Source organism: Erythrolamprus reginae, chromosome 9, assembly GCF_031021105.1.
Source record: "Erythrolamprus reginae isolate rEryReg1 chromosome 9, rEryReg1.hap1, whole genome shotgun sequence".
NCBI classification, from domain to species: domain Eukaryota; kingdom Metazoa; phylum Chordata; class Lepidosauria; order Squamata; family Dipsadidae; genus Erythrolamprus; species Erythrolamprus reginae.
Window position 1 is genome coordinate 29,606,514 of NC_091958.1, and position 14,976 is coordinate 29,621,489.

Here is a 14,976-nt window from a genome sequence, read left to right on the forward strand (position 1 = left end):
TATGCACAGTGCACAGGCCACAGAGCTAAAGCTTGAGTCCAAATACTTATCCTAAAGAACAACCGAGATGATTAGGGGACTGGAGGCTAAACCATACGGATCGGTTGCAGACATCAGGTATGTCCAGCAACGAGAAGGACCAGGGGAGGCATGATAGCAGTCTTCCAGTATTTGAGGGGCTGCCACAGAGAGGAGGGTTTTTTCCAAAGAATCTGAAGGCCAGACAAAGAATAATGGATAGAAACTGAACAAGGTTTAGAAGCTAGAACTAAGGAGGAACTTTCTGACAAGTGAGAACAATCAACCAATGGAACAGAAGTGGCCTTCAGAAGTTGTAGGAGCTTCATTACTGGAAGCTTTCAAGGAGAGACTGGGCTGCCACCTGTCAGCACCTGTCAGGTCTCCTGCTTAGCTAGGGGTTGGATTAGATGACCTCCAAATTCCCTTCCAACTCTATTAATCTGTTAAGTGTTCTGTAGAATCAGGTTTCCACTCATGCAACCTTTCAATGTGCAAATGAGTTACTACACACTAACACGGGGTACGACCATCCAAGTGTTTCCACCCAAAGCTTTTATAGTATCTCTGGCATCACTTTTTGCACAACATTTTGGAGGCCTCCAGATGACATTCTCTTCTGTTTCCTCCTCCATAAGGTCTCACCAGTTTCCCTTCTGATTTTATTTTAATCGCAGATTTAAATTGATAAAATTGAATGAGATATTGATAACATTGAACAGGTCCAAAGATGGGCTACAAAAATGGTGGGTGGTCTTAAGCATCAAACTTATCAGGAAAGGCTTAATGAACTCCATCTGTAGAGTCTGGAGGACAGAAGGGAAAGGGGGGACATGATCGAAACATTTAAATATGTTAAAGGGTTAAATAAGGTTCAGGGGGGAAGTGTTTTTAATAGGAAAGTGAACACAAGAACAAGGGGATACAATCTGAGATTAGTTGGGGGAAAGATCAGAAGCAATTGAGAAAATATATTACTGAAAGAGTAGTAGATGTTTGGAACAAACCTCCGGCAGACATGGTTGGTAAATCCAGAGTCACTGAATTTAAACATGTCTGGGATAAACATAGATTCATCCTAAGATAAAATACAGGAAATAGTGAAAGGGCAGACTAGATGGACCAGGAAGTCTTTTTCTGCCATCAATCTTCTATGTTTCTAAAAAGAGCATCCCAGGTTTGGTCTTCTGTACTTGCCTTTCTGCAGCCTATTCCAAATTTTTTCTCTCCTTCCTCCCCCACCCCCAAAATACCTATGCAGAGATAGCTGTGGTGTGTGGTCAGAAATGCCACAATGGCAGCTGCGATATTGAGATCTCTGGCTTTTTGTGAGCATCACATACTAAGTTCTTATCTAAGGGAAGACAAAACCTGGATTTTTAAAAAAAGCCTGTGTTATTTTTGTGCGTGGATGTGCAATGTGTGAAGTTTCCTATCAACTGGAGTTTAAACCATAGGATTGCCTGGAACTCCTACATTGCCTTATTTCACTGAGATTGATGGGGCTCTTCCTCCTATTTTACCCAATCTTAACGTCTCAGTTCTGCTTTTGCAGAGCCCTGATTATTCTATTAGTACCGCTTTACAAACCCTAGTAAGACCCCCACCTGAAATACTGCAACCAATTTTGGTCACAAAATACTACAAAAAAAGATGTTCAGAGAAAAAGTTTAGAGAAGAGCAACTAAGATCATCAAAGGTCTGGTGACTAAAACATGTGAGGAAAGGTTGCAGGATTTGGCTTAGCTAGCTTAGAGAAAAGGAGAATTAGGGGTGATATGAGAGTGGTCTTCCAGTCTTTGAGGAGCTGCCACAAAGATGAAGGGGTCAAATTATTCTTCAAAGCACCTGAGGGGCAGGACAAGAAACAATGGATGGAAACTAATCAAGGAGAGAAGCAACCTGGAATTCAGGAGAAACTTCCTAACAGTGAGGACAATTAATCAGGGGGACAACTTGTCATCAGAAATCATGGGCACTCCATTAGCGAAGGTTTTTAGGAGACTGACAATCACTTATTTAAATTATTATAGGTCAGTTATGGCAAAACCTTTTTGGTTCACCTGCCAAAATGGGGTGTTTGCGTATGCTAGTGAAGGAAAAATACATTGTGTATAAAATAGTTTAAATTTTGTTTTCAGAAGATCAATGTCTGTTTAAATTCTCTTTTTCAGAAGGTAAGTATTTCCTGTTTTTAAGTTTTGTGCCTATTGTTTAAATTCTGTTTTAAGGAGATAAGTGTTTGCTGATAAGTGTCTGTTGCTCTTGCGGGAGGGAGAGTTACCCAATTCATATCTGTTTAGGGCATATGATAAACCATATAAGGTACTATTCATCTTTAGGAGAAAAGAAACAGGATGTAGACCATATTTAGGCAAGGAATTCTGTGTACCTCTATCATAGGTTGAGGAATTCTGTGTAATAGTATATAACCTGCTCTTTAGCTTCTGTATAAGTGTCTCTTCCTATGAAGAGTACCTGCTTTGTAAACCGTTTTTGGTATACCCAGAGAGAATAAACATTTCTGTTCTCTTTGTCCAAACATCTCGTGTGAACTTTTTCATCAAATTTCAGCGCACACTAGTGTGCGCCAGTGATTCACTATCACTGGTATAGGTTCTCCTCCTTGAGCAGGGGGCTGGACTAGAAGACCTCCAAGGTCCCTTCCAGCTCTATTCTATTCTGAATTGTCTAGGCTTGCTTCTCAACCCCATTTGGAGAGGAAGGCATGTCAATCCTGGGGTTTCAGGGCAGGCTACCTGTTCCAGAGGGGCCTGAACTGGGAGACTCAAAGGCCTTGGATCCATCGTGGCCTTGGTTAGCTCCCAAAAGCTCTCCAGCTCTCCAAGCGGACCCAGCCTGACTGTGGGTTCTCACACTGCCGTTGTGTTTGGCTTTCCTTGCAGGAGGCGAGCGGGTGGCACTTCTGCGGCGGGTCTCTGGTTAACAAGAACTGGGTGGTGACAGCCGCCCATTGCGGCATGACGTGAGTACCCACTTCTTCCTTGCTGTGGGGGAAATTACATTGGGCTCTGGAGCTTGCAGGGGAGATATTTGGGGTAATAACAAGCACCTTACTACCTGTGGCTTCAAGCAAGGGAGGAAAGGAATCTGAGCTCAAGCTAAGAACAGGAAACCTTGTCATTGTCATTTGTAAATACTGTTCAGGTATGGTGGCATTGGATTTAAAAAAGATCACTCCTGATCTTTTTTTTTAAAAAGTGGGTGGTAATCAGTGATGGGCTCTTACAGGTATGGTCAGGTACGCAGAAGCGGTAGAAAAAATTTGATTTTGTTTTCTTTTTTCCTCTTTTGGGCTCTGGGTATGTTTTTCCTATACCAGTCAATGAGGTTGAACATGTATAATTTTAGAGGAGCTGTGCGTGCGTGCGTTTGTGTTTCATACACTTTATATAGTGTTGTGGTTGGCTCTGGCCCAACTCCTGCCCCAGGGAATGTGGAGGTGGATGCAGGGGAAGCGTCAACATGTCATAGGCCTGAGTTATTGCCGACAGAGTCAGTTCAGAGTTTAGTTTCCTCGGACGAAGAAGAAGGTGGGAGTGACTTAGAAGAGGGGGGGCTTGGCACACAGCCCAGGCAGTCAATCTCCATTATCTTCCATTGATTCGGATGAAGATGTCTTGGACCCACGCAAACGCAGAATTATGTGTAGAAGAGACCAGGTAAGGACATATTACTGGAGATAAGAGAGGCCACCTGTGTTTGGGTGGGGCTCCAGTAATTAGGGTTGCTGCTATAAATAGCAGCATGTGGGTTTGGCCGTTGTGGAAGAGTATCTGATCGAAGTTCTTCAGGAATCGTGTGTTTCTGTTTTGACTTTGTTGATTTTTCACGCCTTTGAAACCAAAGCAGAGCAAAGTTTGTGTGCGTGTTTCACTTTGTGGAAGAAGAAGGGCTTTGATGTTTCTTCACAGCTGCAAGCTAAGTACTTAAGGACTGATAAGGGACTTATACAAACTACCAGGGTTATTTTGGGATGAGTGCTCTTTGCAATACAAAAAGAGTGCTTCTTTTATTTTGAATTTTCAAACGTGTGTGTGTCTGAAATTTGTACCCTTGAATTTTCAGGACGCTCCCACCAGAGAGCCTGGCAGAACATATAGTAGATAATGTATATTTTTGTCTGCCTGTATGTAATATGTATGCACACATATGGCATATATATCAAAGAGTATATTTTGGATTTTCAGTAATAGTAAACAGATAGGGAAATTGTATCTCTTTGAGGCAAGGAGAGGCCAGGCACCCTAATTACCTAACCCTTGATGTGAGTGACGTTAAGTTGGCTACCTTTAAGCCAGTCACATGACCTTTAAGCCACCCCCGGTCACATGATCGTCAAGCCACTCCCACCTGGTCACATGGCCGGTAAGTCACACCCACAAAATAAGCCACACCCACAGTGTGGTAGTAAATTTTTTTGCATCCCTTCACTGGTGGTAATATTGATAGTCATCAATTTATAAAATACACCATTACTGTCACTACCAATGCACTGTGTGCACAGCTTCGGTTCTCTTGCATACACACACATGTGCATCCCAGCGTGCTTTTGCTTCTGTGCATGTGCAGAACGCATAAACATGCTGAAATCTCGCAAGGGGACGCACGTGTGATATATTGGTGATTTTTTTACTTCTGCGCATGCACAAAAGCAAAAAATCACCAATTTCTCGTGCACGTGTCACCTCACGAGATTTTCCTTCTGCATATGCGCACAATGCAAAAATACACTGGGACATGTGTGTGCAAGAGAACCGAAGCTGTGTACGCGCTGTGTGCTACCGATGCGCCATCCTCTACTGTACAGGTAGCAACGCACTACTGAAATACGCTTAATGACTATTCAAAGTTACAGTGGCACTGAAAAAAGCAACTTATGGCCATTTCCCACACAATCGTTGCGGCATCCCCAGAATCACCTGATTTGGGTGCTTTCAGCCGACTCCTGTTTGTGAGGGTTACTGTGGCCCAGGGTCATGCGATCACCTTTGGCAAACGTCTGACAAGAAAAGTCAAGGCAGGGAGCCAGATTCACTTAGCATCCATGTGACAACAACGGCAGTGATTCACTTAACAACTCTAGTAAATAAAGTAAAACGGGGCAAAACTCACTTAAGAAATATCTCACTTAGCAAACTTACATTTTGGGCTTCAGTGTGGTTTAAGTCAAGGGCTACCTGGGATGCTACGTTGCCCTGGGCGAAGACGAAATCAGTCTTAAATTGTGTGGGGATCCCATCATCCACAGCATCAGTACCTCAGAATGACATTCAGGTTAGGGAAGGCCTTCCATGGAACCCAAACCGCTATGCATCCTGAAAAGTGAAGTCTTCTAAAAGACCTGGGAATATTGGATTTGAAAATTGAAAAAGGATAAACAGTACTTAACTCTTCACCTGTTAACTGCAGCTAGAATTACATTTGAACAATACGGGAAACAAAAAAAGATTCCCCCAGATGAAGTTGTGATTAGTAAGTATATGTTGAAATGGATAGGATGACGATGGAATTTTAAAAAAAAGAGGAAATAGATTATTATACAATTTGGAATAGATTTTACAATTGGCTAGAAATTAAGAATTGAAATAAGAAACAGAAAAAACCTAAAACTTGAATGATAAAAGAATATAACTCCAAGTAAATTAAACTTCTGTGAAATCAAACTGTCCACTTAGGAAGCAACATTGATTGACAATCAATTTTACCTGCTGTTGTGCACATTCACCTTTGTACAGAACAAAGTATTCAATGAGAATATTCTTTCAGAATATTCTTTCAGATCTAGGATGTGTTATTTGAGTGTTTCCTTTATTGTTTTTGAGCAATATATATACTGTATATGTATATATATATGAAACTATAGGTTAAATTACTAACAGCAAAAAAAACATGTACCAACTTAAATGGTGAAGTAGGAAAGTAGATATATATTTTTTCATGAAATATTGTAAAATATATTGTAGAGCATTTTTAATAATAAGAATATTAATTAAGTAATAAGTAAAATAATAAGACAAAAATCAAATTGTACAAATACAAAATACATGCAAATATAAACATTTATATTTGTACGTATTCTGTATTTGTTCAATTTGAATTTTGTCTTATTATTTTTTACTTTTATTTATTTTTCCTTGTCTTGGGTTTGGGATTTTCTTTGGTATTTGCATTTTGCATTTGTGTTTTTTAGTGTTGGAAAATTAATAAAGACTATTTTAAAAAATAAAATTAAAATTAAAAGACCCTCTAGGACAGTGATGGCATTTCCCCCCCCCTCGGGTGCCAAAAGAGCCTGGGCGCATGCTATTGTACATGCGCAAGTGCCCACACCCAGAACTCAATGGCTGTAGAGGGCAAAAACAGCTTTCCCCACCTCCCAGGAGGCCCTCTGGAAGCTGGAGGTAGCCTGTTTTTCAACTTCTGGTGGGCTCAGTAGGCTTGTGTTTCGCCCTCCCCAGGCTCCAAAGGTTTCCCTGGAGTGGGGGGAGGGTAAAAATGCTCTCCCCCATCCTGCTGGAGGTTCTCTGGAAGCCAAAAATGCCCTCCAGAGCCTTTGTGTGAGCCAAAAATCAGTTGGCTGGCACACACATGCACGTTGGAGCTGAGCTAGGGCAACAGTTTGCGTGCCAGCAGATACAGAATCATAGAATCATAGAGTTGTAAGGGACCTCGAGGGTCATCTAGTCCAACCCCCTGCTCAATACAGGATTCACTAAACCATCCCAGGAAGATGATTGTCCAATCTCTGTTTGAAGACCTCCAATGAAGGCGAGCTCACCACTTCCTATGGCAAACTGTCCCACTGGTTTATCACCCTTACCGTTAGAAAGATTTTTTCTGATATCTCATCTAAATCTACTCCCCAGCAGTTTCATTCCATTGTTTCTAGTCCTTCCATGTGCTAATGAGAACAATACTGATTCCTCTGCTCTGTGACAGCCCTTCAGATATTTGTAGACAGCTATCAAGTCTCCTCTCAGCCTTCTCCTTTGCAGACTAAACATCCCTAGATCTTTTAACCGTTCCTCGTAGGACATGGTTTCCAGACCACTCACCATCCTTATAACTCTCCTTTGAACTTGCTCTAGTTTATCAATGTCCTTTTTAAATTGGAGTCCCCAGAACTGAACACGGTATTCCAAGTGTGGCTGTACCAAAGTACTGTAGAGAGGAATAATTACATCACGTGAGCGAGATTCTTTGCTCCTCTTGATTGTGTTTGCCTTTTTTTTGCAGCTGCTTCACACTGTCGACTCATGTTTAATCTGTGCCATAGGTTTGCCTTCACTGCTATAGGACTTCAGCTTGTTTGTTTGCGAGCTCTTGAGCCCATAATTTTACATTCCCAATCCGGGGTTGTTCAAGTCACCTACCCACGTCTGTAAGGCTGACACCAAGCCCTGCTGTGCCCCTGCTTTCTTGCCTGGCATTCACTTTACATTTGCCTCCTGCAGGACCAGAGATGTCGTGGTGCTTGGAGAATTTGACCGCTGCTCTTCCACAGAGGACATACAGAAGCTGGCGGTTCAGCAGGTGGGTGAGGTCGCTAGACCTCATGAGGCAAAGTATGCTTCATGAACAGGGTGATACAATCAGGACCAAGGGGGGTACTAATACTACTCTATAGTGCTTTATAAAGATTAAAAAAGATCTTGAAAATTGGTCTAAGTGGCAACTACCCCCATAAGGAAATTTTTTAATGAGGAATTTCACCCCTGGACCGAGTGAACTGCTGGGCTTCCTCCACATTCTCATCTCCTTCTTGCAGCCATAACAGCTTCTCTCTTCTCCCGCCAGGTCTTTGTCCACCCTGAATGGGACTCCGCGAAAATCACCAACGACATCGCCCTCATCAAATTGGCCACGCCTGCCACGATCACTGAGACAGTGTCTCCCGTGTGCCTGACCGATGCTACCGACTCCTTCCAGAGTGGAGACCTTTGTGTTACCACTGGCTGGGGCAAGACGCGCTACAATGGTGGGTCTGAGAGGAATCTTGGCTATGTAGGTGTTGGCTCCTTCCTTCTGCTTTGGATTGAAACCGCGAGGGTTATCTGGAGAGGAAGGTCACAAGGCCCATAGCTCTTGCGGGGAATGTTTGTGGGGGAAGTTGATGTTACTATCATTTAGCGGGAAGCCAGCGGAAGAGAAGGAGCGGTGCCTGTGGTCAGTAGATCATTGACTGTCATTGTGGGGAAGGTTAGAGATGGGTGTCCTCATCCTGTTTCCATCCAAGTGCAAAGTACATGCTGTAATGAATGCTATGGGCAGGAACGCTGCTGTGATGGGGGCCCAAGATTTGTGCACGATGGGGGCAGGACTTTTTTCTCGCCGATTGCTGAGTTTTGAATTTTTTGGCTGAAGGAGAATGGATATGGGGCCACTGCATTGATTGACATTTGCTCTCTGGAGTCCGGTGGTAAGCCTATGTTTCATCTCCTGTCACTCCACAGTTGAGAAAAGCCTTGTCTTCAATCTCAAAACAGTCAAGAAATTCTCGGGCAGCACTGACGCTGTTGATTGTGTGCAGTCAGTATCGCAGCAGCATTATCACCTTTAGTATTCAGGCAGCACACACTTCGCACTTGAAGGGAAACGGAATGAGGATGCTCCTCTCTAACCTCCCCCACAACGCCAGTCGGTGATCTACTGACCACTGGCACTGCCCGTTCTCTTCTGCTGGCTTCCTGCTACACGATACATGAGTGGAATCCCAACTTCCCCCGCAAACGTTCCCTGCGAGAGCTACATGCCTTGTGATCTTTCTTTCCGGATGACCCTCATAGTATGCAGAAGAATGAATAAGTTGTGCCAGAAGGGAAGGGGTGAAAAGAGGGTTCACCTCACCGACTTTAGCTAGATATGGCCAGGTCTAGGACGGACAAAATCTGCAAGAGTCTTCTGCTCCCAAGAAAGCTTCATTAGGTCCATGTAAGTCACCTGGAAGTTTTATTTTATGTACAACTGCAGAGGGACCAGTTACCACAGCACAAAGTATCTCTGCAACTCAACTCATAAATTAGGGAATTAGAGTCGTCAACATTAAGAAGCTCAGCATCCCTCAGTCCCACAAAACTCCTGTCTGACTTGAGACCACCAATTTCTCCTGGCAGCCGGTGTCTCCAGGATCCAGGGAAGGGATCTCTGCTCCTAGTGAGTGAAGGAAAGTGGAGCGCTGCTTCTCACACTTCACCAAGGAGTAGGGAGGTGTATTGTACAACCCAAGAGAATAAGTGGCTCCTGAGTGCCAAGGGAAAGGAAGGGAAAGGGTGAAGGTGAAAGACAGTAATAGAAGGGAGAGAAAGGAGGTGAGTGGTGAAGAGGGAAGGGGAGGAGAAGGGAAGGGATAGAAGACGGGGAGGAGAGGAGAGGAGAGGAGAGAAACATGCTTGTTTCTCTTAGCCCAAATCATCAACTCAGCAATGAAGCTATTTTCTCCGTGGCATTGAAATACAAAAGCTTAAATCCTGCCCTGAAAAATTTACATTTGAAATTCAGTTGATGGAAAATAACAGAGGAAGGCAAGGCAAGGAGAAAACAGGAAGATAAAAAGATTTCTCGCTGTCCATTGCAAGCACTTCAGGTTACAATCATAGGCCAAAGGTGTGGTGTTGTACCTTCAGTGTGATGCAAACAGATATCTGGGGGAAGGCTAAGAAAAATATAACATGGAGCAGCTGACCAGCCTTCTGGGGTGAGTCCTGAGCTTCTGGGAGGCCAGAGAACAGCCAAAGAACTGGAAACTTTCTGGCTGCTGATTTAATCTTTTCTCTTGCAGCTTTTGACACCCCGTGTAAGTTGCAACAAACAGCCTTGCCTCTCCTGTCCAATGTGCAGTGCATGGAATTTTGGGGCAGCCAAATCACTGATTCGATGATCTGCGCGGGTGCGGCAGGCTCTTCTTCATGTATGGTGAGCACACACACACACACATACATGGACCCCCCCCCCAAATCTCCTCCATTTGCTTATCTCTGTTTTTTAGGCTACTCTTATTGCAAAAATAGAAACCGCAGCAACTTTTAAGAAGCTGTTATATTTGGGCTGCAGTCATCCACATTACCACTAGAGGGAAGCAAAGGATTAAAGTTGTCTAGATTGATTTTAAAATAGCTGGATCTAACAGATTATCAGAGTTGGAAGAAGCAGTGGATTCTAAATCCTTCACTACTAGTTTGCTTGTGTGCCCGTGTGGCTTCTGCACATGCTCAGAAGCAGAGGTGGGCTCCACCCGGAACACCCAGAACGGCCGTTCGGTTGGGGAAAGCAGAGCGTGTAGGCCCATTCCAGTTCCAGCTGCTCTTGCACCCACGTGCACGAGCAGCCAGAGCGATTCCGGTGAAAAATTACTGGCTTTTTTGCTGCCACGCATGTGCAGCAGCAAAGAAGCCTGCAATTTTTGCTGCCGGAAAGACACCCGTGTGCCGTTCCGTGTGCTGCCCATCTCCGGCCGCATCATGGCCCTGCGAGAGGCCTTAGGGTGAGCAGGGCAAAGGCGGATGGCGACTGCAGGCAGCCACTGCCATGAGAGGCACCAGGGCAGGCAGGGCAAAAGGCGACAGGGAGCTGCCATGACAGGCGCACGGGTGGGGGAGCGAATGATGGCGAGCAGGGCAAACGGTAGCAGCAAGTGGCCCACTTACCCTTTTTTAGGCTATGTCCAGGGTTTTTTTCCACTTCTGGGCATGTGCAGAAGCGAAAAAAACCTGGAAATCTTGTCTTTGCGTGAGATTAGGCTTCTGCGCATGTGCAGATGCTGAATCCCGCGTGGGGGGCTCACACATGCAGGGCACAGGGACATGCGGGGGGGGGGCTCCCAGCCTGTTCCAGTAGGATTGGGAATGGTAGACTTCCACTGCGCGGAAGCATCCCTGGGTGGGTGGGTGGGTGGAACCTGCCACTACTGGTTTGTTGAATTGGGCTGAACCAGGAAGTGACTTTGTAGGTCATAATAACCCTGCTGTGACCTATAAGTGGAGCCCTTGCCTCCCAATCAGGAGGTTGTGAGTTCAATCCTAAATAGAAGCAGATGTAGGGCCTCCTGCTTGGGCCAGGGGTTGGACTAGATGACCTGCAAGGTCCCTTCCAACTCTCCTAATCTGTTAGCCATAGACCCCCCCCCCCATCCTATCTTGAGATTTCAATCATAACGTTTCTGAAGACATTATAGCCCTCTAGGGGGCCCCAGACTACAGGTTGAGAACCACTGATCTAGATAACACTAATCCTTTGCTGCCCTCTAGTGGACATTTGGAGGATTATAGTCCAAATGCAGTGGCACCTCATGATATGATTAGATTAGATTTATAGATTAGATTAGATTAGATTTATTGGATTTATATGCCGCCCCTCTCCGAAAACTCGGGGCGGCTCACAACAATAATAAAAAACAGTACACAATAACAATAACATAATTGGTTCCAGGAGGAGGTTCGTAAGGTGAAAAGTTCGTAAGACGAAAAAATGTTTCCCATAGGAATCAATGTAAAAGCAAATAATGAGTGCAAATCCTTCAGGAAAATCCCAAACTTTAGAAGGGAGGCGAACAGAGGGCAGAACAGAGGGCAGGGAGAAGCAGCTAAAGGGGGCGGGTGGAAGAAGCAAAGCTAGGCTAAAGGATGAGTGGGAAGGAAGAAAGGCAAGGGGGCGCCCCTCCCTTTTCTTTCTTCAAAAGGCACCCTTTCAGTGCCTGTGGCTGTTCTCTGCAAAGTCTTTCCTCCTCCAAGCCGCCCCTCCCTTTTCTTTCTTCAAAAGACACCCTTTGCTGTTCTCTGCAAAGTCTTTCCTCCTCCAAGCCGCCCCTCCCTTTTCTTTCTTCAAAAGACACCCTTTCAGTGCCTGCAAGCACGCTGTTCTACTTTTGTTAATGAAAAGTCTTTCCCCCTCCAAGCTGCCCCTCCCTTTTCTTTCTTCAAAAAGGGGGGGGGAAAGAAACCCTTTCATCCCAGCAGCAGCGGCTTGGGTTCGTAAGGTGAAAATAGTTCGGAAGAAGAGGCAAAAAAATCTTAAACACCGGGTTCGTATCTTGAAAAGTTTGTTAGAAGAGGCGTTCGTAAGATGAGGTACCACTGTATAGCAGTTGTACTGTTTCCTTACAAGTTGGTACTTAAAGGAATCAATTTTTTAAATCCAAGCCAGAGACTAAGGTTCACCCAACATTTTGGGGGTGTAGAAATTTAGCACCACCTCTCTCCTAGAAGAATGAAATATTTTGAGAAATATTAAAAAGGCAGAATATTATATTTCCCTGGATGAGAAATGGAGAAACATGCTTTTGGAAAGCAACCCCCATCCATCCTCAGCAGATGTTAGCACTCAAGAGATGAAGAGGGAGATAGCTTTATTCATAGGCAAATTCCCTGCAGCCAGGTCTGAACACGGATAGGCTTGGCCATCAGCCACAATAGGAATTGACCAACAAGCCCCTTCATTGCATCAGCCAAACTTCAACCAAACTTATCTCAGACAAACTCCTAGGATTTGTCCATGGGCCCGTGGGAATCTAACAACAGCCAATAGAATGCATGTTTTTGCACAGGGACAGGAAACTCAAGTTCAAAGCCCAAAAGAAGTTGTAAAAACCCGTCACTCTCAAACCCATGTGGTCAGCTGCCCAGAACCATGTTCTTAGTGGTTCTGCTTAAGCATTAAAGCATCTTTCCAATCATCCTCCATCTTCCATTTTGCCTCCAGTGGTTTTCTCTCAGCTTGGAACTGGACCTGGATATTTCTTCAGGGGGTCCAGTGACATTGCATCAGCTGGGATTTATCGTTTTTCCCATGTTGAAGTTGAATTATAAAAAACAGTTGTGTTCATAACACATGTAGTTGGATAAATCATTCACCCCAACTTCTCAGTTATGCAAGCCTTGCACAATAAACTACCAAAGCGGGCTATTTTAAACAAGCCACATAGAAACTACCCAGGTTTATACTAGCCAAGCTTAGCGGGTGGCACAAATGTAACAATTGGGTTTTTCACTAGCTTGGTTCTTAAAAAGCTCATGCTTTAAGCCCACATTTCAGCTAAACCTGCAAAATCTTTTGGCTTCCAGCTGCCAAGTGGGGAAAATTGGGGTCAATCCCACCCCTAAAATTCTGCCTGATGGGGGGGAGGGGGAAGTAGGGTCTCTCTTTTTTAAAAAAAATAAGTTTTTTTATTAAATTTTTCCACAACAAACAAACAAACAACAACAACAACAAAAAAAGCTTAAAGAAAAAGTGCCCAACACCAATAACCCCTCCACCATTAGGGGGTTCAGTTATTTACAATAAATTTCAATTTCTTCCTTGGCTCCGGTTTACATTCCTTTTCATACAAAGAGTGATTGAAGTTTATTTTTCACATTGTCGTCAAATATTCTACGTAAAATATAATCTTTCACCTTATTCCATCGTGCCATCAGCTTCTCCAATTTATTTTCATCACAGTTAATTATTCTTGATTCCGTAATTTCAAAGTGAATGTGGTCCACCATGTACCAGTACCAATTTTGGATTGTCCATTTATTGCTGTCCTTCCACCCTAATACCACTACTGCTTGTGCACTTTCCAAGGCTGCTGTTTTGATTTCTCTAAATTCTCGTAATTCCCCATGTTTAACTAGTATTGCTAATTCTTTCGTGATTATCCAATTAATGTTTAACATATTGTTAATTTCATTCGGTACTTCCTTCCAAAATTTTTGAACTTCAGCACATTCCCAGAGCACGTGCATAAAAACTCCTTTTATTTGGCAACCATGCCAACAGTTTCCTTTTCCTTTCCTCTGGAAGTGTGCTAGTTTTACTGGCGTGAAGTACCATTTGTGTAAGATTTTCCTTCTCATTTCTCTAATTCTTGTGTTCTTTATCTTATATATATTTTCTACTACTTCTTCCATCTCGTTTTCATTGATCTGTAATTCGTTTTGCCAGTATCTTGTTAGGCCTTTAATCACTTCCTCTTCCACTTGTAATAACATACTATAAATCTTACTAGCCTGTCCTTTTGAATCATTACTCTTTTCTTTCAGTATTCTCTCTAGACAGTTTTCTTCTCTTAAAAATGCCTCTTTAATCTCCGTTTTATTCAAATATTTGCATATTGCATTAATCTGCAACCATTTTTGTTGGCCCAACCACCATTCAAGGCGAGTTCTGTTAACTCTTCCGTCTGTTTCATATAATTGTTCTATTCTCATTATGCCTTTATCGTTTAATTCCTTTATAACCCTATCTAGGTTAATGTCATTATTTATATTCAAAACATGCAACGTTGATAATTTGGTAGGGTCTCCAACAGTGAAGGGCTACCAAATTTTTTACTACCACATTGTGGACGTGGCTTATGCAGGACTCCCTGCATTTTCTTTCAACCTCTTTCAGTGCAAGTTGGGTATTCTGGGGTGGAGCTCCATTTTTGCTACCCCACGGCGCTCCCCCTCGTCTGGGCAGCAGCCCACCCCTGGTCTCCAAGGAACTCAAACCCTTTTAATGTGTTTTTGGTATCTCCAGGGCGACTCTGGTGGACCGCTGGTGTGTCAGAATGGCAACATTTGGAAGCTGGTGGGCATCGTTTCTTGGGGCAGCAGCCGCTGCTCAGTCACCACGCCAGCTGTCTATGGTCGGGTCAGCGTCTTGGGTGACTGGGCGGAGGAGATCATGGCCAATAACTGACCTCTCTGAACCTGGGAGAAGGAGAAAAGGCAACGAAGGCATTAAAGTGGTTTTTTTTCTCCTGAGCTTCGTCCGTGTCTTGTTTATGGGTGGCCCAGCCAAAGCAGAAAGATAGATTCACAGAGTTGGAAGGATCCTTGTCCATCATCTAATCCAACCCCCTGCCCAAGCAGGAGACCCCACACCTGTGATGGTGAACCCAGGGCACTGGTGCCATGTCAGAGGGCACATGAGAGTTTGCCATATTTCACCTCCAGCGCGGGCCAGTTGATTTCC

The 14,976-nt window shown here is 44.0% G+C and overlaps 1 protein-coding gene across 1 annotated transcript in view; it reads left to right on the forward strand.

The window, feature by feature from the left end:
* The window catches only part of LOC139172507 (chymotrypsinogen B-like), a 17,831-nt gene extending 3,090 nt beyond the window's left edge, over positions 1 to 14,741 (forward strand). The window contains exons 3-7 of the mRNA XM_070761654.1: positions 2,925 to 3,004; positions 7,497 to 7,575; positions 7,840 to 8,020; positions 9,821 to 9,954; positions 14,539 to 14,741. Coding sequence (XP_070617755.1) covers positions 2,925 to 3,004; positions 7,497 to 7,575; positions 7,840 to 8,020; positions 9,821 to 9,954; positions 14,539 to 14,700 — 636 coding nt within the window. The 3' untranslated portion in view covers positions 14,701 to 14,741. The remainder of the gene's footprint in view (positions 1 to 2,924; positions 3,005 to 7,496; positions 7,576 to 7,839; positions 8,021 to 9,820; positions 9,955 to 14,538) is intronic.
* The last annotated feature ends 235 nt before the right edge of the window (positions 14,742 to 14,976 follow it).